The sequence below is a fragment of the Apteryx mantelli genome, chromosome 1, assembly GCF_036417845.1.
Source record: "Apteryx mantelli isolate bAptMan1 chromosome 1, bAptMan1.hap1, whole genome shotgun sequence".
Taxonomy (NCBI): domain Eukaryota; kingdom Metazoa; phylum Chordata; class Aves; order Apterygiformes; family Apterygidae; genus Apteryx; species Apteryx mantelli.
The window spans coordinates 199,152,287-199,179,780 of NC_089978.1; the positions used below are offsets into that span (position 1 = coordinate 199,152,287).

At 36.1% G+C, this 27,494-nt stretch overlaps 1 protein-coding gene across 2 annotated transcripts in view; it reads right to left on the reverse strand.

The window, feature by feature from the left end:
• The window catches only part of LOC106495926 (metabotropic glutamate receptor 8), a 193,340-nt gene that overhangs the window by 53,938 nt on the left and 111,908 nt on the right, over positions 1-27,494 (reverse strand). For both annotated transcript variants that reach the window (XM_013956490.2, XM_013956489.2), the window contains exon 5: positions 20,536-20,672. In XM_013956490.2, coding sequence (XP_013811944.1) covers positions 20,536-20,672 — 137 coding nt within the window. The remainder of the gene's footprint in view (positions 1-20,535; positions 20,673-27,494) is intronic.

The following is a 27,494-nucleotide window of genomic DNA, read 5'->3' on the forward strand; positions in this document are numbered from 1 at the left end:
AAATACATCAAAGCTTGCAATTTAATCAGATACTACAGCAATGGGGGCAATAGGAGGCCACGGTCATTAATCCAGATCTGTGGATAAGTTTGAGATGACTCAAAAAAGAACAGTATTGAATATTTGTCAAATCAGAACACACAATACAGAGAATACACAACACCTGATCCAGCACAAAGTTAGAGGGGCATGGACAGGCAATATCTACTCTGACAGAAAGCCTAAAAGGATAAATTTAAGGTGTCCAATTTTTTAACACATTTGAACTGGCAAAATGAGTTTATACCAGATCAGCATTTGATGCCACGAGACTACAGTGTTTCTTATCTGGGATTAAGTGCCCTAAAGCCACATTTACTCTATGAATCCACAGCCTAGATAGGTACAAAAAAATTCATTTATATCTTTCAGAGTTTCTACCTATAAGCTGAGCAAAACATTTTCCTTTTATTCTACAAATATCCATGGTTTCATACGCTTTCACCCTGACTAGGTTTAAAATAAAAAGACGCCTCAAAACTCTTCTTGACTGGCAATACTTTACAGTGTTTCAGGTTACACATCCCACTGGCAACAACTGATAATAAATTCCTATCTCAGAAGGTCACTAATAAAGATTCATATTGCGATTTTTATTCTAGTAGATCTGACACATAAACCATGCAAGATATAATGCCCAGCATGGCAGCATAGGGTTGTGAATGTTGGAAAACTCACTGGCTAAACAAACTTAACTCTTTTTTTTAAATGAATTATGAATAAAAGCACAAATGGCTGTTAGTCCTGAAATGTTCCAAACCAGAATGAACTCTCAAAGCATAAAATAATTCTAAACCAAAGTAGAGAATATTCAAAATGAATGGCTGGTGTGCAGCTGAATTTTCAAATTGTCTTACAAACTGTCTTGTTTGAATGACTTAGTATAATTACATTTAGAGCTTTAGGCTGACCTACATTTCTGAAAAAGAATTTAATAAAACATTTTATGAACTCTTGCTCAAGAATTTTTTATTCTGTTTTCTAAGAAGAAAGAGAACAGAAGAAACATTGGTCATTATTTGAAATTAGAGATCCCCTTAAAAGTCGTCTTTCCTCCACTGCCCTTCTTCTTTCATCACCTTCCCAGGCCTTCCATCCTCAATGGTATCACTACTGATAAAAACAATGTTCTTACAGATTTTTGTGATAGTCATTTTGTCCTCCCTTCCCCAAAACATGCAGTGTGATTGGAAGTTCACTAACAGAGAGCAATAGATGCATAGATAACAGGTCATTTAGCATTGAGGTGGTTTATAAAAAACCTAAGATAGCAGAAAGAAAATTCTGGAAGAGCAGGATGTTAACTGGCTTTAACTCTGGAAGGGGCACAAAGATACAATTCCCCTTGCCCTTCTTCATCCCCTGTCATGGGGATCCCCCGTGAACCTATGCATCATGACAGCTCAGGTTATATCTACATTTACAAGGCACAGTAAGAGTCAATCTGTGGCTCCAATTATTTGATGTTCATGTTGGTCAGTATTTGAAATTAAAGACTAAGAAGGGAGACTGGACTAGTTTTCACTTGATCCTGTGGACTGAACCCCTTTTAATGGTTAGAGCAGATTAAATGTCCTTTGTTTTCATTTTAGCCAAAAGAAATCCAGTTCACATTGTCTGAGCCCTGCTCCACAACATGAGTCAGTGTGCTAAGTGGGAGTAAGCAGATTCATTTCAGAAGTGGACTCTATCAAAACCAGAATTGTAATGTTTGTACACCCTCAGACTGCTGCTTAGGCACTGCTGCAACAGAGGCAGAATAAAGGGTAGGGGAAACTGTACCACCGAGTGAGCTCTACTTGCTTTTATTATATCCAGACAGATCTGCTAAGGGTTTCTGTATATGCAGCAATTTAGCACACAAATTAAAGACTGTAAAAGTTCTGCTATTTCTGGTCACTGGGTTCATCCCAGCTATCCATAACAGTAGCACTCTTTGCCTGTAATGTATTTTTTTGAGCTACTATTTTGCATAATATGAATTTAATAAGGAAATCCAGTACAAGTCACAATTAACACAGTGCTCTTAAAGGTCTATCAGTTTTTTCCAGTCATTGAGTTATATACCAATGGACCTGACTTCCCAGACCTCAGCAGGAGACTCACCCATGTCATTAGCTTTCTGTCTGTAATAATAACACTATTGAACCCATTTCTAAACTGAGTTTATTTTTAGACAAGAAATTATAGTAAAAATTGTTAAAATACAAGAAAGAGAAGGAGGATCACCTGGGACATTTGGAAACATGCAGCCAGGCATATTGTATAATTTTTAGAAATGCTGAACACCAATAACTGTCATAAATTTAGAGGGAGCTACTGGATGCTCAGCTTCTGTTGAAAAACAGATTATTTATGTAGATATAAACACTTAGTAGTAGAACTTTCAAAAGTGCCAAGGGAAACTTGTTCAACCCAGTTAATTAATTTAAGTGGGATCTAAGTGCCTTATCTGTTTAAGTGTTTTTGAAAATCCCAGTAGACTCCCATCTGCAGTTTTCAGCATCTAAATAACTGGGAAAATTTGCACCAAAGTGATCTAAAAGTTCAAATGTTGTGAAACTAACTTCAGAGGAGCTTAACTGTAGGCACATATTTTTAAACAAAATTCTCACAGAGGAATAAACCTGATAAAGAAGCGAAAAACAGGCAAACGAAAGACAGAAAAGAAGTTTTCTTCAACACAAAAAAAAGAGAGAAAAGGATAAGTTTGGCAGCTCTTCATCCCTTACTGACCAAGATATTTGTGTCTGCATCAGTCTCCACTGCTCAGACACTGCTAAGGCTGGATGAGTCTCAGATTATTAAGTAGCCTTAAGCAAATTTAGTTTCTAGGAGATTTATTTTGTCACTAATTTTTTATGCGAGATTCACTATCTGGTCTTCACTACAGTGTGATATATGACAGGGCAAAGTTCAGTATTAAATACATCTGAATCCATCATGTAGGTTAGATGGATTGGAATGGCCTAGATCCGTATTTATTATTAATAATAATTTAAACATGATTATTAATTTTATTTGAGAAGCTCCTCTGAATTTTGAAAGGGAAGTGTTTGACTGATGTGCCATCATGGAGTATCTCACATTCCCCTAAGATGAGGTGCCATTTTCTGCTTTTCCGATACTTATTGGAAAGCAGAGTGGAAATTGGATTGGAAAGTATGGAGTGAAAACATCAGAAAGAGTATGACAGCATGTCCGTAAGATACGTGCTCATTTTCTATGAAATGAGCCACCATACAGACAAAAATGGCTTCATTGCTATTTAAATAGACATAAAAATTATTCTATATGAGATATCTGCCGATGGAGTTGCAATTTTCTTTAATTTGCAGCACTAAGACTCACAGTTCACTAAACCATTAAAACAGACCAAATGCCATTCCATACCAAAATTGAGTAAACACCTCTATCCTTCTTGAACATTACAAATACAATTTCCTCTAACATCTAATAATAAAGCTAAAAATTAATGAGGGTGAGAACTGGTCTAAAACAAGATGAGATTTACATGTCACAGTACAAGAAGCACATTTACATTCTGGCACCTATGTTCCTCCAGCAATCAAGCAACTCATTCAATTAGCAATGCCCTCAGTAACCAAAGGAGGCTGATCAAAAATGCTGTTAATAGGTTGCTTATCATTTTTGAACCATTTGTGTATACAAGAACAGGGGTTTTTTTCATTCTTAATGATCATGGCAAAATTTATCACTTAGTCACATAATCCAGCAACCAGTGATAACATAAAGGGCCTGGACAGACTTCAGAGAGCATATATCAAGGACATGGCTAGATAATATTTAGTTGTTTCAGATTATTTTATATTATCACTTGCAGGAAATTCCATTTTTAAAACCTTATCTCACAACTAGGTATTTATTTGAAAACTATCAAAAATATATGTTTAAGGTAATATTGCAATGAATAGAATTATACAAGATCAGAACAAAGGAAACCACACTTTGTGCCTTTTGTAATGCAAGTAGTGCATTCAACCAGAATTATATGAGCAGGCTAATATTTTATTTTGCAGTCAGGTAGCCAAGTCCTTCAGAAGCATCAAGGCTGTCACATACCACTTCATATTGGCTTTTAATATGTATTCAGATCCTGAGTTATAAAAATGATAAAGAATTGAAACATCACCTTCACCTGTTCCTAAGTTATACTTATTTTAGTCTCAAGTTCCTGGAAATATTTCTTTTCTGACAAAAAGGTTCATCAATGGAGCATAGGAAGAGAATGCATTAAGGTAATTTAGTCTAATATTTAGCTTTTTAAATTGTATAATGCATCTGTTCTTACAGTAATAGTTCTAATCTCTAATGTACTTTGTCCAAGCAAGTAATCTGAACCATAACACACCAAAATTAAACTGAAACCGGTTCAACTAAAGTGAATTCATTATGAGCCTAAATATAATGATCATTGGATTCCATCTGCCAACCAGATTTTATCCCTCTAGAGAAACCTGGGTATACTTACAGGCTAAACTTACAAACATTTAAGAAGTAATGTGCAGAGGGAAGAAATAAGTCAAGGACAAACAATATTCTGGAGTGAAAACTGTTGGAAATTAAAAAAAAAAAATAGGCAGAACAAATCTAGATTGTCAATGGCAGTATCAAAACACTATCATTACCAAATTTGCCATAACTGCTGAGAAATATTAACTCTACCAGCTACATGTGGATGTCATTTTCTGGAATTTCAGGTATAGACACTCCTAGAGGTTTGCAAGGAATATGGGGTCTATCTTTGGTTTTATCACATGCCAGCTGAAAAATAATCCAGTCAAAAATCAGGTACATTTGAAGAGGAGTTTGAGGAACTTAATTAAATGCAAGGGTCATTAAAGCGCGAATCTGGAATACTACATGGAAAATCATTATCCCCTTTTTCTCTAGGAACAGAAGCACAAGTTGTTGTTGAAGCCAGATGGAAGCTAGTTCTCCTAACTATTAATCCACCTGCCCAAAATGCCTCCTAGGCACACTGTTTACCATCTGTATCTCACATCTTCACTAGAGGAAGAATAAGGACAGTTATATTTGCTGTAATTTACATTCAAATATATAGTTATGTGCATATGTATATGTGTGTATATTTATGCATGTATGATTTAAAATGCTCTTGACCACAGGAAGGAAGGCAATATTTCTATTATTTGAGAACAGAGGTACAGAATGATTAACAAGTTTTACTCTCTAGTGTCATTTTCTTAGAGTTAGCCTATATGGCTCTGATATAATCTGACTTTCTTAGTGATTTTAGGCAAATTATTTACCCTGCTTGAACTTCAGCTTTGCAATTGGCTGGAGGGAAGCTGTCATGCACCCAAGAACTGTGCAGACACTTCAGCAAGTTTAAAATATGGGTAAAAATGTTAAGTAGGGATTTTTTTTGGGGGGGGGGGCAGGGTTGGATCTCAGTGATACCACGCACTAAACTGATCTCCATCTCTCAGGTCTGGAAGACCATTTGCCTAGCTGGTATAACTGAATAAACTGCTGTATGATTTTGTTGTTCTTGCTAAATGTTCACCTCGCACTTAAAGGGGAGATTGATTACAATTGTCACAACTTGGCAGATTCCAGTTCTTTACTGTGTTTTAAAGAAACTTTCTGAGATCCCTAATGCTGGTCTGTCTGGACAATGGTCTTGTGCGTGAGCAAGTATTTATGTTTTAGAAAGTATGACTAAAAAAAAAAATTTGCATTTAAAATTGAGCAATATTTTTTAAAGAATACACACCAGAAACACTATATCAATTCTGCACTTCTGCATGTCAAAAATCTTCTTGTCATCTCTGCTTTCCTGGAACTACAGTATTACCGGTCTTTGGAATTACTAAAGCTAAAGGAATGTTTTTTAATGTTCTGGCTATATTAAGAAGTTGTTTTCAGCTACAGCAAAATAAAAACAAAAAAAGAAAAAGTAAGTTGAGGATGGTATGAGGGGGTAAATATAAATATGAAAAAATGATGTAACTGATATAAAATTTCTTATGCTCATAAACACAAAAGGTTAAATACTGGCCTTGCTTTCTCAACAGGAATATTTTATTTAGTGGTCTGAGGCTGTAATTTTACCACAAAATGCCAGCCTCACTAGGTAAGTCATATAATTCATGATTGCTGAATACTTGTATAGTGGAGCACACTGTGTAAATCTTAAACAAGTAATAATCATATGACTATATCATAATCTATAGAGAATATCAATTAGTTCTATACAGACTTTAAATCCAAGCCTTAAAGTTAGCCTCTGAATAGTCTGGGACCTGATTATGTTTAGATTACATTTTCCTAACTGTGGTTTGGTTTGCACTTATGACTTCCAGAAGTACTGACCCTACCACAATCTTAGTTTAAAGGTAGGAGCTGGCATTTCCTGGGAGGACCCATGGAGCTCAAATATATTCTCTACTTTGATTTGCCAGATATAAGATTTGTTAAGATGTATGGAATACTTGGAAATTGAAATTGGAACACATTTTATTCTCAGATGCCTGGGGAGTACGCTGGCACAAAGTGCAGGGATTAGCAGGTCATCAGTAAACAGCTACTGTTATTGCACTGGATAAGCAGTGGATGGTATTTTACAGCAATCTAGTATGCACTTCTCTTCAATGTAAGCTAGATATTTTTTTCTTTCTTCGATGTGTGAATCTTAATTACTATTAAGGTACCTGTTGCTGGAGACAGGCTGTTTATTTTCAAATGAGAGCAAAAACCGACTATTTCCTTAATAGTGTTTTGTCACAGAAAAATTCTGTTCAAGACTTTAGATTTTTTGGAAGTGCTATGTTGAAAATATATGATTACCATGAATGGATCAGACTGCAAATGAGCTTTCTAAAGTTAATCTTTATGCAGACCTTTTTCATATACACAATTTCTATTGCATATCATTACCCAGAATTCCTCACATGCCTTGCAAGTACTTGATATGTATTTACAGAGATTTTAATGAGCATTTGTGTCCTATAGCTATATAACTTATGAGGCATACACACAGATTGAAGTTATAATGTGCTACTAGAAGCAGACTGCGCCATAATTTTATTTATAATTAAATATGTTAAAAACCCGTCCACTCCAAAAGCACATGCCAGAATTGGATGTTTCTTTATGAAAATGTTATTTGGTGAGCAAACCATCCTCCCTTCCCTTCTTTTTGTCAAGTGATATGTTTTGACCAGCTCTAGTACTAAGTCCACAAGGGTTCAGTACTTGGACCACAAGGCTTGGACATAAATTTTTTCTCCCTGCAGTTGATCATGCAGAAATAGCTTGTAAGAAAACTTCACAACATTTAGTTCTTTGCGAAAAGAAAGAAAGCCCAATTCTGGCAAAGAGCTCCTTAATGTCTTTTTCCCCATGCTTGGGGAAACTTCCCAGTTCTGCTTAACGTCCGTGGCATCACTAGTTTAACAGACTAGTTGCTTCTTGATGAAGTTTTTAATACCCATAACAAACATGCTCCCTCCCAAACCTATTGCTCTGATTTGCTGCTACATATGTTTGAATCTAGCCTGTCCCAAGTCCTTCAGAGCTATTAAATTTCCCTCCAGACTGTATTACATGCCTTTCATTCCCAGTGGTGGTGCAGTTCTCCCCCACTTTACAGCTCAGAGTAAACAGAAGGAAGAAAAGGGGTTAAGCACAAACACTATATGACTTTAAAGGAATCTTATATGGATTTATTTTTTCTTTAATTTTAAGTCACTGGCTAATTCACTTAAAACTACTTGAATAAATCCTATCTTTTTATTCAGAAATGGTCAGTATGAGATGCTTTTAATCATTTTGTCAGTTTAAAGGAGAGCTTGTCTACCAAAACAGGAAGCTTACAAATTCTGTCCCCAAACACTTTCATGAGGGCCCACTTGATAGATATATGACTTTCAAAAATCAGGCATTATGTATTGGGCTAGAACTTCAGCAGGTTTAGATCAGTCCACTGACTTCAGAAAAGTTATGCTGAAAATGGCAAGACCATATATATATGTTTGATGTTACCTATGGAGATGACCTGTCAGCCTCTTATCTTTAATATTTTATTACTTTAAACCAGAAATTAGCCAATTAGAAAACAAACAGTTCTTTATGAAAAAAAAAGATATTGACAAGTTAGTTTTATTTTTAATCCTGCCCCATTATTTTTAAATGGCTTAATTTATTTCCTAGTTCTTGACCAGTGGAAAAGGTGTGCATATGAAACTGATGAATGAATGTCTCTAAATGCCAGCCTGTCCAATCTCTTCTGCAAAATAATATCAATAATAATAAGTAATATATTCTCTTTATTCCCACAGTGCTCACAGACCGAGACCTCAAGTGTACTAAGGCCTGTAAAAGTCTGCAGGAAAAAATGATTGCCTTAAGCCTAAAAAATTTACAGTCAAAACATAATATAAAGGACATCAGGATATCAGCACAACAGATACCAGCAGAAAAGGACATCCTAAAAAAAGTAAGGCAGCACTGATCAACACGATAGTTAGAAGTCATAGCATATATCCAAACAGACTTAAGCTTTTTGAGGCTATCCTAACAAAAAGGATTTTAATGAAGGAAATGAAAGAAGAGAGCAGGATGATTTTGCAGATAATCTATTCAAGCACTAGTGGCAGCAAGACAGAAAGCACAACAGTAATGACTTCAACACCAACCACTCACAGAATAATAGAAAACAGAGCTGAAGGATCATGTGGTCCCACAACACTTAACCTTGAGCAGTGTTCCAGCAAAGTGAAGCACTTGAAATTTTGAGCAAAGTTGCCCTCACCTCAGCAACCCTATACCATAATTGACTGTGACAGAGGAACAGAAAACCTTGGATAGCATGTAGGGATCAAGTTTATTTCTTTATCTCAAAAGTCACTATACCTAAACCATTACTGACATCTTCATCTAACCTGTTTTTATAAAAAAGGGTAGTTAACATCTATAGGACATTCCACCCTGAAGCATGGCAAAATCCTAAACACCGAGATGTAGATTTTGACACTACTTTAAGGTAGATTCTCCTACAGTAATCAGCTTCTTTCAGTGAAAGGTCAGATCTTTCTACCATAATCATTTTCTGATTTTCAGCACTTCATAAACAAAGGAAATCACACTGGCCCATTACATATAGTTGCAGCTAGGTAACAAAATCACATACAGAAAGTCAGAACTAGTTCAGAACTGGCAGAAAAGAGACTATGTTTTAAAATGAAATTTTTAGCAGCGAAGGGGAAGAGCTCTCTGCCATGTTTATGCTGCTGCTTAGAATGAAGAGTCAGTAATTAAATTGAAAACTCTGCAGAGAGACTTAGTGATCTGTCAAGCACAAAAACAAGCATGTGGAACAAGTTTAAGCTAGAGAAAATACTGTAGAGCACATTTACTTGGGGGAAAAAAAACTTGTTGCTAAGGAAAAAAAGATGAACACAATCAAAGGAGAGTGCTTCAGAAGGTCAGAGGTTTTTGTATGGACTGAGCATAGCGAAATTCTTTCTAGGGTACTTAAAGAACTGACTGAGGAGAGAGAAAGCCATTGAGACTTCATGGAGGATGGGTAAGGTATGGAAAAATTGTAAACAGTAAACATAGTGCTGTTGTTCAGAAAAGAGGTGAAAAGAAAAAGCCAGGGAATTATCAACCAGTTGGCTTAACTTCAATTCCCAGAAAAAATCCTGAAACAAATAAACAAACACATTTTAAACGCACAGGAAAAAACAAACAAGGCAAATAACAGTCAACAGGGATCTGTCAACAGTCAGTTGTCAAATTTCCTTCTGTGAGAGGTAACAGGCACTGTGGATGAGAGAGAAGCAGTTATGTGTCATTTATCTTAACATTAGAAAGATTTTTGACACCTTTTCAAATTGCACTCTCACTCATAAGCAACCTATTGAAACAGATTTAGCCCCTAAAGGCTGGGTGCAAATTCAATCAAAAAACTGTAGGAAGAGAAAATGTGTCACTGAGACACTGACAGGATGGAAGGGGGGTACAGGGTGGAACCTGGAAAGTGTCTATTCTTGGTCTGCTATTATTCAATACTTATAACTGTTCAACAGAGTTTGGATTTTAGAATAGGTTGTATAGTGATCAAATTTGGGCAATAACACTGACCTGGAAAAGGATGAAGCTATGCTGAAGGATAGGATACGTTTTCAAAAGGATGCTATCTAACTGCAGAGAGTCTGAAAAAAGGAGCATGCAGGTTATCAGGGGCAACTGTGATTTATATATTTAGGTAGCACAATATGTGACAGGAAGTACAGAGAGATAGAAGCTTTTCACAGAAAAAGATCTCATAATATGTTGAGCCAGCAATGTCATGCTGTTACAAAAAGGGCAAATGCCATCCTGAGAAACACAGATAAAATAATCTTTCCCCTCTACTCTGCACTTGTGAATACATGAAATGATGTTTCTCCTCTACTCCGCACTGGTGAGATCTCAGCCAGAGTGCTTTGTGAAGGCTGGATCATTGTGAAGGCTGGATCCTCAGTTAGGAAGAGAATCAAATGGGGACTCCAGAGGAAATCAACAAGGATCAGAAGTGTGCCTAGAATACATCATCTATGAGACAAAACTGAAGAAATTGAGTTTGTATAGCCTAGAGAAATAACACAGCCTGGGGGGTAAAACAGCAGTCCTAGAACACATAAGGAAGGGGATGTGTTCAGTGTAAGTAGTGAAAAAGAAAAATGTAGTGTAAAGTAAGAAGTCATGCACTTTAATTATAGCAATGAGGATTAAAGTCAGATATTATGAAACATTTCAGAGTGATAATGGTACTTAAAAACTGGAAGAGAATGCCTTCAAAGCCTGTAAAGTCTTCATCCTTGGAGTGAAGCAAATATAGAAGATATATCCTTTATGCAAGACCTAGATGGTCTCTTGAGCTTTTAGCTCACCCCTTTTAGCTGTCTGCTTCTACAAAACTATAGAGCAGATTTCAAGCACTAAATATTTTGAGCACAAATAGAAAATTAAGATCATAGCTGGGCCACATAAATAAAGCAATTGTGATGCATTCTTATGACAGCTAAAGGTCTTTAGACTTTGTCTTTTGTGACTCTACAGAATACCTCTTCAAGAAGCCAAAGTTTCCTATATATAAAGATTAAGTAATAGGAGATGCTATGATCATACTTTTCCTAATTCTTGGCTAATTAATGATGCTTTTTAAATATTGTTAAGAGTAGAGTTGCTGTCTTCATTTTCGTTACAGGAAAAATTTATCTTTGAGAGGGAAAAGAAGGAAGGGGAAAGAAGGTAGGGAAAGAAGGTCCAAGGAAAATAAATCACCATTTTCACAGTAATAATCTGTCTTCCATATGAACAGAAAGGAATATAATTCAGTTTGAGAAATATTAAGCAGGTCTGATGTAAAAAAGTCCAATCTGGAATCCTGTATGTCAATGGAAAGCTCTCTGAGGATGCCTACAGAAGCTGTCCTTACCTACTAATGTATTGCACAATCGAGGAGCTGAAGCAATAGAGTCTCCTAAATAAAGTAACTAAGCTATGCACAGTCTTGCATTCACTCAGAAAACCCAGTGTGTAGGAATTCGGTTGTTTGTATCTCTTTTAGCCTTTGCTCAGGGACTGAGCATATAGGGAAATCTAACCTTGCTGGGGTTACTAGTAAATCAAACAAAATGAACTAACAACAGTCAGAAAATTTAACAAATGATGTCTGAAGGAGATCTTCGGAGTCCTCCTCTGGCCCCAAATCAGAATCAGCTATGTCAAAACCAGTTCGTATAGCGCACATGTTCCTAACTAGCCCTTAGTGCTGGAGATTCCCCAGCCTCCCTTGGTAATGCAGTCCAGTGCTTAATTATTCTCGTCATTAGAGTTTTTCAGCATGTCCACATTAAATCTCTCTTACTGTAATTTAAATCCATTACTTCTCATAACAGCCAAATTAACTATGACTAACAGTTTTTTCTTTTCCTGAATAATCTTTTCTATATTGAAAGAGATTAGCATAACTCTTCTCAGTTCAGTCTTCTCTAGACTAAACAACTGTAGTTTGCCCAGCCTTTCCCTGCAGGCATACTTTTAGACAGCTGATCACTCTCATTCCTTGCATCTGGAGTCTCTCCAGCTAGTCTATTTTCTCAGTGAAGTCACAGTTCTGCTAAAGAGATCTTAGCCCTGGAAAAGGAGGCAGATGGATTGCATCACAGGTCAAGGAGGTCATTGTAGCAACGGCCTCAGGCAATGCAAATCTCAGTTAACAATTCCAAAGCCATTGCTCAGCTTCAGGCCTCTACTTTCCCCAAACGGGGTTTCAGTTCATGGAGTGCTACTTAGTGTTACCAAAATCCATATTGCAATCCTCCCTATTTGTCCCAGCCATCTCCAGTACAGTCTGTTGTCCCACTCCCCACTAAAGTTTACTTTGAGCTGAAGGTACAAGGAGATTAGTATACATTTTTCACTGCCATATCACTATGAACTGCTAAAAATAGTGATACCATTTTGGAAATGGGCAAAATAATTCACTTCCTGTCTTTTAATAATTAAAAAAAAAAGTCTGAGTATTTATCAGGATGAACAAATGCATAAATGGATAAATATTAGATGATTATCCTAAAGAAATGAAATTAATTAATACTATTGCATGATGAAAGAAAATTGCAGGAAAGCAAACAGAAAAAATAATCATGTAGTAATGTACTGCTAACTGCTGGTGATTCTCTTTCATCGTGTCATAACCACTGAATGTCTCATTTTCTTTTCCATTTAATAATTTTAATGAGTAGTAGCCTTCCATCATGCATCACAGATGCACAATAATTAAATGCCATTTAATATGCTATTTTTGCTTTTAAGTATGAATATTTTGCTTCTAGGTTTGAAGGGCAGCTCAGTCTTCCAATTACAATGCTTATATAAATTTCTTTATGGAGGAGGAGAAAGATGGAAGGGACTGGGGAAGAAATATGCTGATACTCCATATTTCACATTGGTATATCACACAGCAATTCACTGCAGACTTGTTGCCAACCATGCATAATACAAATCACCTATTATACCCAATAGGTGCTTGTCTATGCTAAAAGTCACGGCATTCACAGGTACCAAAGAGTGGCTAACCATGCTCTGAAGTCGTATATATGAATGCAAATCTGCCCAGAAATACATATAAAAGGTGTCCTGATTTTTCATTATTCTTTCATTGCACACTTGTTTTTATTGTGAAAGAGAAAAAAGTTATTTTAAACCAAAAGTGATTCATTTTATTTTTCATGCATGCCAAGGTGTCCTTTCTGTTTCTGGAGATAAACAAGAATACTGGATTGTCCTTTTGGCTATGACTGTTTAAAAAGTACTTCAGTCTAATTGTAATACTTCTTACACAGATGTTCTCAAAAAATTATAAAATATCTACCACCCACTCAAGAACCCTGTGACAAATTCATAGCCAAGTGTGCAACTGCAACCCCATGCTTCATTTGAGAAACCTGCCATTCACTGACCCTAACAAGGTGGGAAAAATTCCTATTCATCCTAACTCTCAAGCAGAGACTGTTTCATTGGCAATCTTTCTAGTGAAAAACAAATGGTTAGCCAAGTTGAGGATATTTTCTCAGCATCTCTCTTTTTTTCTCTACTTAGAGATTTAGTCAAGATGTCTGTTTCATTGGAAAAAAAAGAAGACTATTAGGATTGACATACAAAAAAGCTTTATGAGGAAGACAAGATAAGTTGTCAGTCGTTTTGGGTTCTCCTAGAGGCATTGGATCTTGAATCCAAGTGCTGTTTTGATTTTCAGCCATGTCTAAAATAACATCTATTCTATTAGCAAAACATCTCAAAATCATTTAAAGCCTTTTTAACATGTGTATTCATCTTGTTTTTTTTCGAAAACATACAATTTTTAAGAATAATACAATGTATAATCTTTCAAAATCATAAATCCCATTTTTGTTCCATGTTTCATATATTTTGTCAGCTGGTCCACGATCTGCATCCAGTGTAGTCCTCTGGTGACTAATCCCTTCAGCCTAGCACTTGTTTTTAGTGCATACAAGTTTCATACTGAATTCAGACTCTGATAGCAAAGAAGAATAAATTCTGAGACATACTTATTGACCAGTGCTAAGACCATGACTACCTTTGTAAAACATAAGTATTCTTCTAGAGACCATACTAGTCTCTTTCTATCTGACTTTGAGCCCTGTAAAGGAAGCTAGCAGTATAATTTTGAGAATAGTGATAAAAGAGCCCAAAACAGTTTTTGCCTGTCCCCATCAGTTTGATTTTTAACCTGAGCATCTAGCATCAACAGTCTTCTGGCTAATGATATGGACAGGGTGTAAGTTTGAACTCTACTGCCCTATTACATATGGGCAGAAGCACAGCCTTCAGGCAGTATGATTGTCATATTTTGTTTATAGATATAACCATATATAGCACTAAACGCTACTGCTTTGTGTGTTTCACTGTAGTGTAATCTTTTTTTAAACACAGTGATTAGGTTCAGTAATTTAAATATACATATATCAATTATATAATAGTTACCACAGGGAAAAAAAAGACTGTCTGACTTCTTTAATAAAATATAATGGTGTACGGCAAAGCTTGAAGCTTGTTTGCTGTAATTAGAGTAAATATCAGAAGCTTCTTGAATCATTTTCTTTTACCGTGTAACAAGAAAGGAAATTAATGCAGTTTGAATTGTTGCTTCTAAAGAGAATTGACTAATGTCAGCGTTGGTAGTTTCCTTCAGGATTAGATATACAATTTACGAGAGCCCTAGAAAAGAAGAGAGATCAAATACTGATTCACTTCTTCATGTGATATGGCTGCCTGAAGCGAAGTTCATTCCTGATGCAGGGTTCCCAATCTTTACTAGTTCACCAAACACTGTGCTCAAGGCTGATGATGATTATGGCTGTCTCTCTGATAGTTCATCACATCAGTGTAATTTTAATCTATAGCTTTCTTACTTATAAATCAAGACCATCACAGAAAAATGGCTGCCCCAAAGTCATTTATATCCTCAGTGCATACACTCCATAAATCTGAAAGTTTATGCATCTTATTATTTCTGAGTATGTTAAAAATTGTTTTTTGGAGAACTTCTTTTCCTGTCCAGTAGAACTCCTGCACATTGGCAAGAAAAAAAACATGAACTCTGCATTAAAAATTTCACTGTGTTCTCACTTAAAACTTACACTGTTTTGATATGCATTTTTTCTTCTTAAGGACTAAGATAACACAAATGTGCATCCACCCAAGCTCTTTAATTGTCTCAGCTAAATAACCGATTTTGAAAGCACCAAAAATTGTATCTACTTGAAGTCCTGTCAATCAACAGCACTAACCTGGAAGAATATGGATTTGAATCTGTAACTTTTTTCGAATTAAATTCTTTCAATACAAATTTTGGTAAACCAAGACAATGTGTAAATTTTAAATTAACTGTGAGAATGCTTTAAGCTAAAAAAAAAAGGATTTATTTGAAAAGTCAAAATATTTAATTTAAAAATTTGTAAACATTTCAACTTTCCTTTTTCCAGCTGGCATTTCAGTTTCAAAATACAACATTTTTAAAGAAGAAAAAAAACCCCTAATAAATAATAAATAACAATAAATAAATAAATAAGAAAAAATGAACTAGAAAAGAAAAACAGAATGAGTTCATAAGACATGAAGCTAACTGAGAAACTTGTCATTAAAGCTTTGAGACTGGAACTATTTTCATTAACTGCCACTGACAAAAGCCATCAGTCAACATCTAGATCGAGCCCCTGTGTTACAAGAAGTACAATTAAAAAAAAAATTCTAAAATGGAATTCATTATTAATCATAAAAGGAAGCAGGTTTCAAATCATAAGAGCCAGGAAAATCAAGCTTGTTTTAACAACTTTTCTCCTGTGGAGATTACATGGTTGAGAGCTCAAATTTGCTAAATTCACACATTTGTAGAGAAGTTTTACAGGTGACCTGGTATGCAAAATGCTATTGCAGTATGAATAAACCATAAGTTTTACAGAAACAACTATCTTCTTCTTAGAATTTTTTTTTCTAGTTAATTATGAAAAACAGAATGTTTTGGGAGAGAAAGATTTATACGTATCCAGGTTTACTGAAATAAGTTATATTCTGCTACTAATAAAGAAAAGAAAATGAAGGAAACAACAAAATCACAGAACCACAGAATAGCTAGTGTTGGAAGGGACCTCTGGAGATTGTCTGCTCCAAGACCCCTGCTCAAGCAGGGTCAGCTAAAACAGGTTGACCAGGACCATGTTCAGACGGGTTTTGAATATCTCCATGGATGGAGACTCCACAGCCTCTCTGGGCAACCTGTTCCAGTGTTCAACCACCCTCACAGTGAAGAAGTGTTTTCTTGTGTTCAAGCAGAATTTGCTGTGTTTCAGTTTGTGCCCATTGCCTCTTGTCCTGTCACTGGGTACCACTGAGAAGAGTCTGGCCTTATCCTTTTGCCCTCCCAGCATACATTTATAAACCCCAGGCAGTTAACCTACAGTCAATGATCAGAAGTTCTAAAACAATTATTTTTCCATCTGTGTTATACTAAAAAAATTTAGGGTCTGGTTATTTACACTAAGATTCTTTAAAGTCAGACAACCTTAGCAAGTAAAAGGACTCTAAAGGAGGTATAAATGTACATTTCCAGAGTGGTATAAGGTGATAATTATATAAAAGCAATCAGATTTTTGGGGATCCTGTTTTCTGCTTTCAGAATTGCCTTGTGTCAGTCAAGGATTGAGATACTTTATTCATAATTCATGATTTTTTTTAAGTTTAACTTCCATACTGTATGTCTCAGCTGCTGAGTCTCCATATTAGCATTGTCACGTGTACATTTCTTTTGTAAAAAAAGAATTACAAGATTACTGCTGAGCAGTAGCCATGAAGTTCCTATATCTGGAAGCTATGGCTGTTGCAAAGGAAATCTGAAAGGTCAGTCTGCCGAAAGCAGAGCATTAATATTACTAAGGACTACAGGGAGAAACCAGTATCACAGCTAGAAGGGTCTCTGCAGCTAGAGAAGTCTGCTAACAAAGAGCCCCTTAGGGAGCAAGTACAGAGTCTTTATCTAGCCGGAGTCAGCATTTTCAGCCCAAAGGGAAAGCCAGCATCACACCAGGAAAGGAACAAGACTGAAACTCGACCACAAGGACCCTGTGGAGTCGGTGAAAACTCTGAAGAACCAGAGATACCAGCAGAGGACTCCTGAGGCTCTAGAGACATGGCCAGACCAGAGTACCGGGTAATGAGCCACAACCCACACAACAGAGACCTGCAGTCAAAACTCAGCAGAGAAAATATCACAGAGTATCCCAAGGAAAAGCAAAACAAAAAGAAAGAAAGAAAGAAAGAAAGAAAGAAAACAAATAAAAAAAGAAACCCATCTGGTTCAATAACTTAACTGAAAGAAATGTTCTAGTCTTAGTTTCCTTAACTGTACAAAAGATTAAGCTGTACTGCAAAGTCAGTACTTCCATGACTTATCCTTCTGTCATAAATAAATAAATAAATGAATGAATAAATGCTATAAACTTTCTGAAGCATGGTACCAGCTGTATAGACAAATGTAATCATAAACACAGTCACAGCTTACAACACACTGCTACATGATTTGAAATAAAAAGTCTTTAGAAACAAGAGTAGACTATGCAAGTAGAAGTACATATAGAGTATATTTAGCTGATACAGACATTCATTAAACAGCAGTTATCTGCGTCTTCATTAAGAAGAAACTGTGCAATAGAAAGAAGGATACAGTGGGAAAAGTATCATATTTTTTAAAGAATCTCCTTTATAAAGCAGCAGGATAAAAAGTGTCCTGCCTTCATAATATCATTTTGCCTTCAATGAGCATAGATGCTTTCACTGAAAAGATCCACTGTGATCCATCCGATCCACTGGCAATCAAAGGCATTACCTAATTTGTAATATGATTATTTAGATCATTGACAATCATTCACAATGATTACTTGGTTTCAACACATTTTGTCTAGTGAAATAAGGAGGTAGGGTTGACAAAGCAGATCATCATGTAGCATAACTAGCATTGACACATGTGCTAAACAAGTGTAGTGAATACAGAAACATACTGAAACAAACTGTATCATCCCTATTATCACTTAATTCTTTATTTTTACTGCAGAATTGCCTACAGACACTGACAAAGATTGGCATCCAGTACCTCAAGCCCTGACAAATTTTAAAAAGTAAAACCCAGTCTTCCATTCAGAGCTCTTCCAAGTTTTTGATAAAGATGAATAAGTTCAGAAACAGGAGGGAAAAGCAGGAAGAGAAATGCCTTATTGCTGAATCCATCTACAGTGTGCATGGGGGGACTGAGCAGCTGTGTGACCTTGGGCCATGTGAGCAGGGGACACATGCCAGCACACAGGGTGACATGATGAGAACAAGGCCCTGACACTAGGCTTGGCGCAGAAATGGCTGCTCACAAGCCGGACAGAGCCGATCAGTGAATTTGGACAACCGGCTATGTCTGGCACGGCATGTGGGCTCATGACAGTGAGAAAAGAGATAAAAGAAGAGAGCCAAAGGAACAAACTAAACATTCAATCTTGATGAGCCTTAACAAGGGACTTCCCTAGCTACTCAAGTAAATCCTTCCCTGTTAGCTTCGTGGTCTATATGGTTAGCACAGTGTTGTTTCAGCCATTTCAGCAGATGAAAAATCTGCTCAATATCACTGAGTAGATCCATACTCCAGTACTCTCTTTCAGAGAACTCCTTTAAGTATGAATACATCAGGCAGAAACAACAGCACTGAAAAGCTAGACTTAATGACAAGTTTAGTAGTCTCAGGGAGGATAGAGAGAGGCACATCGGAATGGAATTAAAGTTGAGCAAATTCTAAGGCAGCTATTAACTACTACTATATAACTGCTATGTCAGTACAAATATATATTCAAAATATAGGTATCAGCTTCTCAATGTATCTGATAAACACCGTAACTTTTCAGAAAACCGTAGCAATAACAAAGACCTGCCATAATAGTTACGATAAGGGTCTAACTCTGGTGTCTTCTGGAAATAACCATTTAGTATTAATCTTTAAACATGTTTAACCCTTTTCTCATCATGCCTTTCAACAGATGCATAACAAATTACTGGAGGGACAAAACATTGCCACACAATGTTACGCATAGTTTCTATTGGTAAGTTTTTTCTATTTGGACCCAAGAATTAACTTGCCAAGCAGTTACAGATATTAAATGGTAGATATGGTAAAGTAGTTTAATAGCTATGGCTGAAAATGGAGGCGCTATCATACGTAACATTGTTAATAGCACTCAGATAGTTATTGCAAAGTAGTCCCGCCAGAACAATCATCTGTAAATATTTATTGGGTTTTTTGTTTGTTTTGTTTTGTTACTCTTTATCATGAGCCTTGTAAGTGGAAAACCAGAGCTGTCTGAAACCTGCTCTTCGTGGTTTGACTGAAATCACTGAATAAATTCCCTCTGGTGAATCCAGTCATCAGTTCATACTGTCCCCTTTCTCACCAGCCTTTAGCAAAATACAATTGGTATTTCAAATTTTCAGAGCTACCCAGATGGCTAACACACCTCAAGGTAAACCCTATAAATCTTGCACATCTAATAGTGAGACAGATTAACTTCATTTTGCCCTACTTGTGACAGTAACTCTCCTTACACAGAGCCATTTTCTGACAGAAAGTGCTCTCGCCCCAGCAAACTCTCAAGTTAGAGTTGTGGCTAGATGCTTAGCTGGCATACAAATGTTCTTATACATTATATTCCCTGAATCTTGTTGGGACGCTGTTTTCCAAAGCAAATATAATTCAATGCACAGATGGGGCTTAGCTACTGTAAAACCTACAGAGCATATTAAAGCAGAAATTAGAAACATCTCCTAAGGATAGAAAAGTTATTGGCTTTTGTTTCCTCTATTATCAAGTAAGAAGGAGCTATACTAATCCTAATTAACTATATAGAAAATTTCCAAATTGTCCCTTTATATTCAACAAATATTTGTATTGTACTCGTTCATTATTCTGGTGTTTCATCCAAATCAAAAGTGGTCAGAGAGTCTAAACTTCTCTTTTATTTAAATACATCTTCATACTCTTATATCCTGTATAGACAGGATATATTTTAAGATACTGAGTGACATATATGTGCTAATCATTGTGTCTGACATCCTCTTTTGAAGTATAAGTTCATGTTACCCTGCCTAACTTCATGGTCAGAATGATTCTAAAATATCATTTAAGAAGCAGGTGAGTACACAACTTAACCTATATTAAAATATAAAGAATTTGGGTCAGGCGGGGGGGTTTTTGTTATCTTTTGCTGTCTTCTCAAGAAGAGAATGCGAGAATTTTTTCTGCCAACTATTATAAATACTCAATATTTTTGAAGTGTTTTTACACAATGTAATACTCAAATGATTGCATTTCTCCAATATCAACATCATAATCAAACTACTACTCACATTTAGATGAAGCTGGTTAGTCCACTGGCCAATTACTTTGTATTCTGTGCTCTTGTTGGTGATTTGATATTGAAAAATATCATAGCGTCCAGGAGCATCTCCATTTTCATTGAAGATAACAGGTGTTCCAGCACTCCCTAAAAAAATTAAAAAGCAATTAGGATAAATACCTGTAAAGCAGTTTTCCAGAAAATATATTCTGGGGGAAAAATACTAATTAGAGACAGCTGATCACACTGAGCAGGTTCTTCTTAATGTAATGTCAATATGGTAATAAATCCAGAAACCTCACAAAGAAAATGTGTGATATTATCATCACCACAAAATCTGCTGTATATCTACCATGAGAGTTAATCAAAACAACTTAAAAAGATTATGTTTTGCAATATTCTTTCTGTGCTACAGAACATTAGCCAACTCTGAGAAATCAGAAGTGGAAAACCTCCTTTGACTTGCAGAAGGGCGTAATTTCACTTTACAATGTGAATACAGTGCAGTGGGCACAAAACAGCAATCTTCTAATGAACTTCCTCAAGAATTTCCCTGTTAAATATGAAAATAAAATGCATATCATCTCCTTAGTAACCAACACTCATAACAGGCCTTGTGGAACAAGTGTTTAAATCTGGTCAAAGTTAATGATGTGATGAGTTTCCAGCACTGACCACCTGTGTAAAAGTGTTTTATCAAAATAAAGTAAAGATAGCAGCTGTTTTTTGTTCTCTCCTCTATATATGACGCTGCCTGACAGAAAGATCCATTGCTGAAGCTGTCAAAAGTCATAAATTGACAGTCTGTTCTTACTTCGATCAACAAAGTGTTCAAAGTTTGAAAACTGCATGTGCACCTTAGCAACCAAGCCAGCCAAATTAGATCACATAGTGAGGAATTCCCTCAAGGTGACATCACTTTCAAGGTTCTGAACTTCCACTGAGACTTTTCAAAAATTACACAACGAACGTCATTTTCTCCCATCCCCCAAACTCAAATATGTTAAAGTTCTATTTCAGTGACTGGAGAATGAAATCTAATTTTATTCAAGCAAAACAAAAAACAAAAAAACAAAGTTTTCCTATTTCTCCATAAAACAACTAAAAGGAGACTGTCCAGTTCATAGTTCATCCTTATGGCATAAGATGGTAAACACAGTACCTAGGGGTACTAAGTAAAGGTTTGCATCAGTGGTATCTGGGGAATACCAAATAAAGCATGAAGGCCTACATAAATATCATTCAGAAGTTAGCCACGAGAAGTGGGGCTAGCACCCTACATACTCCGTAATTTCAGCATAAGTACCGCTTGTGTCTCTGTGTCTCCCATAAAGATTTTCGTTATGTTTTGTTCAACAAACAACAGTTCCCACGTAAAACTGACATCCAGTGAAATAAAGAGTGCTTTGAGAGTGACAAGTGGCACATACGCCACCATGCCACTTTCGCAGTTCTGCCAGCAAAATTATGGCAGCAAAAATTAGATATGAACAACTGCAGAACAGGAGTTTAACAAATTTATCTGTGACAAAGATTTAAGACCTAGAGAAGATAGGAGAGACACACTTAACTGCCACAAAATTTTAGGAAATCTGTTTGTGTTTTGCCCCCAATTCCTTTGACAGAACGAAGGGCAAAAGAATGGCAACCTGCAATGTCCTGAGCAAGGAAATTATTCTTGACTGCACAGATAGCAGGTTGGCCCAATACATTTCTCCCACAAAATTACACTTGTTGAGTTTGGCATGAGGTATGAGTGGGTACTGAGGTAATGTTCAGATTATTGCTCTCAAGTAGTGATAGGAGTCATCTTTCCATATAGCAGCTTTTAAAAAACTCATGGAAATGGCAGATATCTTTTCCCAAGAGATGCAGAATGTCCTTTGCATCCCTTAAGACAAATGGGAATTTCACACGTTCCTACACTCAGCAACAACAGTGAGAACTTATAATCTATTGTTGTTTTTTAGAAATGTCACATACAAAAGAGACAGACTATTGTACAGGCCAGAACAATACTTCTTTTTGACACAGTAGTGTTCTCAGCTAAAGCATAACAGTGTTTCACATTGTGCACCTCAGTCATCCTGCCATTCCAACTGAGTGCAGCAAGATCCCTCTCATATAGCAGAAGCTAAAACAACCTTTGCCAAGTTAATAAAATTAAGCTTGTTAAACCCTGTAATTAGAAGATTTGGACCAAAAAAAAAAAAATACTTAGGAAGAAAATTCACAGGAAGAACCTAGCATCCCTCTGTTGAAAAACAGATTTTTAGAGGATACTATAACAATCAAAGCAGATTTGATAACATACTAGTGATGTTGCCAAAACTAGTAGATATGGTTAACAAGTGGTGTCAGATCATTATTTTCATCTATCTGTCTAGAAATATATGTCTTCTAGATCATTATTGTTCTGTGGAATGCATCATTCAATATGCCCAGAACAAGAAGGTAGGCATGATTATGTTGTGCTAATAAAATAATTGGGATAAAATAAAGTATTTACATAATCATGAAAGCAAAGCTTAAGGGCTGCTGAAGAAAAACAGAGGCTTGTAGCTGGGGTTCCCAAAATTATGAACTGAAGATGGTAGCAGAAACTTTGAAAGTGCAAGCACAGGATGGAACTAGAGGCCCCACGGCTATAAACAAATCACCAATGGTTAATTACTGGTCCTAAAAGAATATTAATCTCATCTGAAGAAAAATATACCCTGATGGATGATCCAGATGAACTGTTTATCTGAGAATGGATAATCTACAAAATCAACAGGTTATCTAATAAAATATACATCTATGGATAATCCACTGAGTACATTTGCTCAAAGTAAAGACAAGTGGACCCTTCTGTGGAAAATCTCATTAACATTGTATAGACATTAGATAATTTAACTACGTGGAGAAGCATCGAAGCTGACTAATGTCGACTAATATCATAGGTGGAAGCACCACCAGATTCAGTGTATAACACTGTAACAAACCCCGCTGAGTTGTACAAGTGCCCCTTTTCTTGAGAATCAGATCTGCAGAACTGAGCACTCTCGATATCCTCTACTGCACTGTACTGCTATGTATGCAAGCAATGTTTCATTATCATTACAGGGAACTGCATGTTAGTACCAGTTTAAGATGCGTGTTTAATTGCTCAGCTTACTGATCTTCAACTGGCTACTAAATCCAAATGTAACACACGAATACAGATTGCAACACTCTGAACTGAGGTAGCTAGCCCAGGTTGTATAAATTCCAGTTTATATAAAAAGAGTTTGGGAAACTGCACCGAATTGTTCTTGGATAGAATTTTTATTGTAGAAAATGAGCTCGGACATCCTCATACAGGAGCTGCACTTATCGGGCACCAACATAGGAAAAATGCTATTTTTATTATGTTACCTAAAACAGGCATGGTAGAATCTCAAGAATACTTAATAAGCTTGGATAAAATAAGAAAAATCATGTGTGTACCTTCATTTTTCTTTGAGCCAATCTTATTTTTTTGTATTAACATAGTTACTAACTTATTTTGAGATCTATTTCTGAGGTCTATCTATGTTGAGCAATTCCAGAATACCTAAGAAAGTCTTATTTTTCTGATGTGTCACTGTAGACTGATAAGTAGTAGGAAAAAAAATCAAATTCCACAATCAAATACTGTTCAGAAAATGTACAAAATGTTTTGAAATCACACTTCCGCAGCTGCAAAGGTAAAGCAAAAGAGAAAAAAAGCAGGCCCTTTAATCTCCTCAGCCTGGAAAAGAACAGTCTAGGAGTTTAGTCTCATAGTTAGCATAGCGTGAAAGTGCTCTTTCTCCTTCACAGGGATGGCTTAACCAAAAGAGGTAGAAAGGGATGGGATATAGTGGGAAATAAATGGAGACAGAGCTCCATCCATTCTACGCCATTAAAGACACAGCGGCATGAAGTGATTGCACTGTCCTGACAGCAGTGCTGTGGCTAAATCCAATGATGGGCTTCAAAAGACATGTAGAGAACTTGTGAGCTGTGCATCAGAACTAGTCTCCTGGGCTTTTCAAGTCATTAATATAAGCATTTGTCGACTGCTGGATATCATTTTAACAACCGTATATACTGTAAGAATGATGTGGTTGCCTAAAAGCTTCAGGGTCATTGCTATGCCGTGTACCAACTCTTTCGAAGCACAGAGGGCTAACAAACAGGTCCTGCTTCAAAAATCACTTCAAAACCAGACAAAATAGGTAATCTTCTATGAACCTTACAGCAGGATGTATTGTAGAATATTTCTGTTACTACCTGTTTGAAGACAGTGCATATCCATCCACCAGTTCATTACAGCAAGAAAGAGTGAGTTACAGTTTATTAAGTCTAAAGACGCATTTACTTATTGTAGATACAAAGTAATAATCTGGTACTAAAAAAAATTCTCCCTCCTCCTTCCCAGTTTACAGCCAGCAGCATTAAACGACTCCCAGTGTTAAACTAGCACATTAACTAAATACTAGTGAAACAATGTATCTGTGACCTCAGCAGTTTATGAGCGTTTCAAAATGCAGTTTAAACTAGCCAGAAATGTTATTTAGAGAAGAAAAAAAGTAAAATGAATGAGGTTTATAATACAGAATCCAGGATGAAATGGAGCCCTTTAAATTTTTAATGCTTTGCAGTGTTGACAAGGAGGACTATGATAAACAACTATTTTAGGATAGGCCCTTTCTATGTTGGACTTGAAAATTCAGCTCCTCCCAAATAAATCCTTAAACATGTATGTTTAGATACCATTAAAATTCTTAATTTGCTGCTCAACAGCTACCTTATACAGCAGGTGCCTACCTTATCAAATTGCAGTTCGCATGGACCTAAAACCTCCCCTCTCCTAATGCAAGCTGTAATCTTAGTTCTCTGCAAGGTTACTGAACACACCTGCCCAGGTGTCTCCCAGTGAAGTTGTTCTCTTTATGTCTCAGGAAGTGGAAAGGAAGTGGAATAGCTGGAAGACTGGAAGTGTAGTGGCAAACTACACATAAAAATGATTAACCTGTAATGAATCCTCAAAATACAAATAGTGGGGAGCCTTTAAAAACATACTGCTTTTAAAATTTTGAAATCTGTTAAATTAAATCAACAGCCCTGGGGTTTTTTCCCATATGAAAACCTTTAATAAATAATTTGCTACTTTAGTACCTTAAAAAGTGATTGTGTTCATAAGCCCCACATCTGTCATTTACAGAATACTCCAATTCTAGCAGAGCCAATGCCACTACAAAACATGCTATGGTATTTCACCAGATTTTAGTGTCTTGATATTCAATTTATTTTCTAAAATGAAATAAAAAATTACTCAAGCTGAGTCTTCATCCTCTAAGCTGGTCCACATAGGCTGTCTCTCTTGTGAAACCCACTGCAGTCAGCATGGATTCAAGGGTATGTTTAGGTAAATGAAATCAGTCAATTTAATCTACACTATAATACAGTTAACTGGTGCATATCAAAAACTTCAGAATGCAACATCTGCTATACCCATTACTGTTAGAATTCAACTTTACTGGAAGGACCTTGGAATTATAGGATCATCTCTTATTTCATTAATTTATATAATTAGTTTCAAGTGTTAATAGTTGTTTTTATTTTTTTTTTCATTTTAATTAGCTTTTAAAAAGAAAAAGTGACTACAGTGATGTACATGAATTAAATCATTCTCTATAAAGTAGAAGGAGGGAGGGTAACCATTTGAACTTTCAGTACTTAAAATTCCCACAGAAGAATATATCTCTCAAATTGAAAAGAAAAATCCTTACTGATATGCATTTCAATGAGACAAAGGAAATAGGAAGTTGAAATGGAATCAATGGAAAGAGAGAAGAAGAGCTGTTAAAACATTTAATGCTTGGGACAAAAATACCAAAGAATTATAAACAATTAAGTAGAAGTAAGAAAAGCTAACTTGTGAATGTTAGGCTGGCAGACAGAGGAGGAATATATACTGTATTAAGTAAGGCTCAGTGATAAATGAAGCTATTATCTATTCCATCTCCATAGAGCAGACATTTTCAAACAATGAACAATATAGTTACTAAAATAACAGTGATTGTATTACACCTATTCAAAAATCTGAAAAGACCTTTTTTTATGCTTGCCCTAAAATGGCTCAGTTCAGAATGGGGATGGTAAAATATTCTCTCTCAGAATTGCATTCAATTGGTATAAACATAGGCATTTAATGCCATTTTAAATACCTTAAGATACTGGAGACATTCACATAGAATATACAGAATATGCACATGACAGAGAACCCTATGCCCTTCTGAAGCAGATGGATACCCCAGGGCATCTGAAATGGCATTAGCTGCCCATGTTTAGGCAACTGAATCTTACTTACCACAGGGCAGATTCTGGCTGTTCATGTATGAATGCACTAATAACACACAGGGTGTGTGTGATATAAATTATGGTAGTACTCACTACATAATGTTTAAAATAAATAAAAAGCAGTACTTTTTTCAATCTGGAAATGTAGCTCAGCATTGGAACTTACCGCCACAGGAAGCACAAAGACATGGTGTCTCATAAAACTTACCCTAAAATTACTAAAATTTGATGATGCAACCAACAATATGACTGTATTAAAAAGGGATTTGCCCCATCCCTCATTACTGTGTCTATCAGTGGTTATTAAAACCAGTGATCCAGATGCAACTCCAGTTCATGCAATCCTTAAGCTACTAATTGCAAGAAGAGAATACAGGAGAAAAAATCTTCTACATTTTCTTTGTTCCTCACACTCTCTCCCTGAGTGTCTGCTGTTGCCTGCTCTCAGAATGGTACTACACTGAGTGAATTTTGTTCATATCTTCTTACGAGTGATCCTTGCTCCAGAAAACAAAAAGGTGGAACTCTAGCTCCTCTTCTTCTTCCAGCATGTTGGGTCTAATAGCACACAATATGTCTACAGACAATATGTCTATAATACAACAGTATCGTGGATCTAAA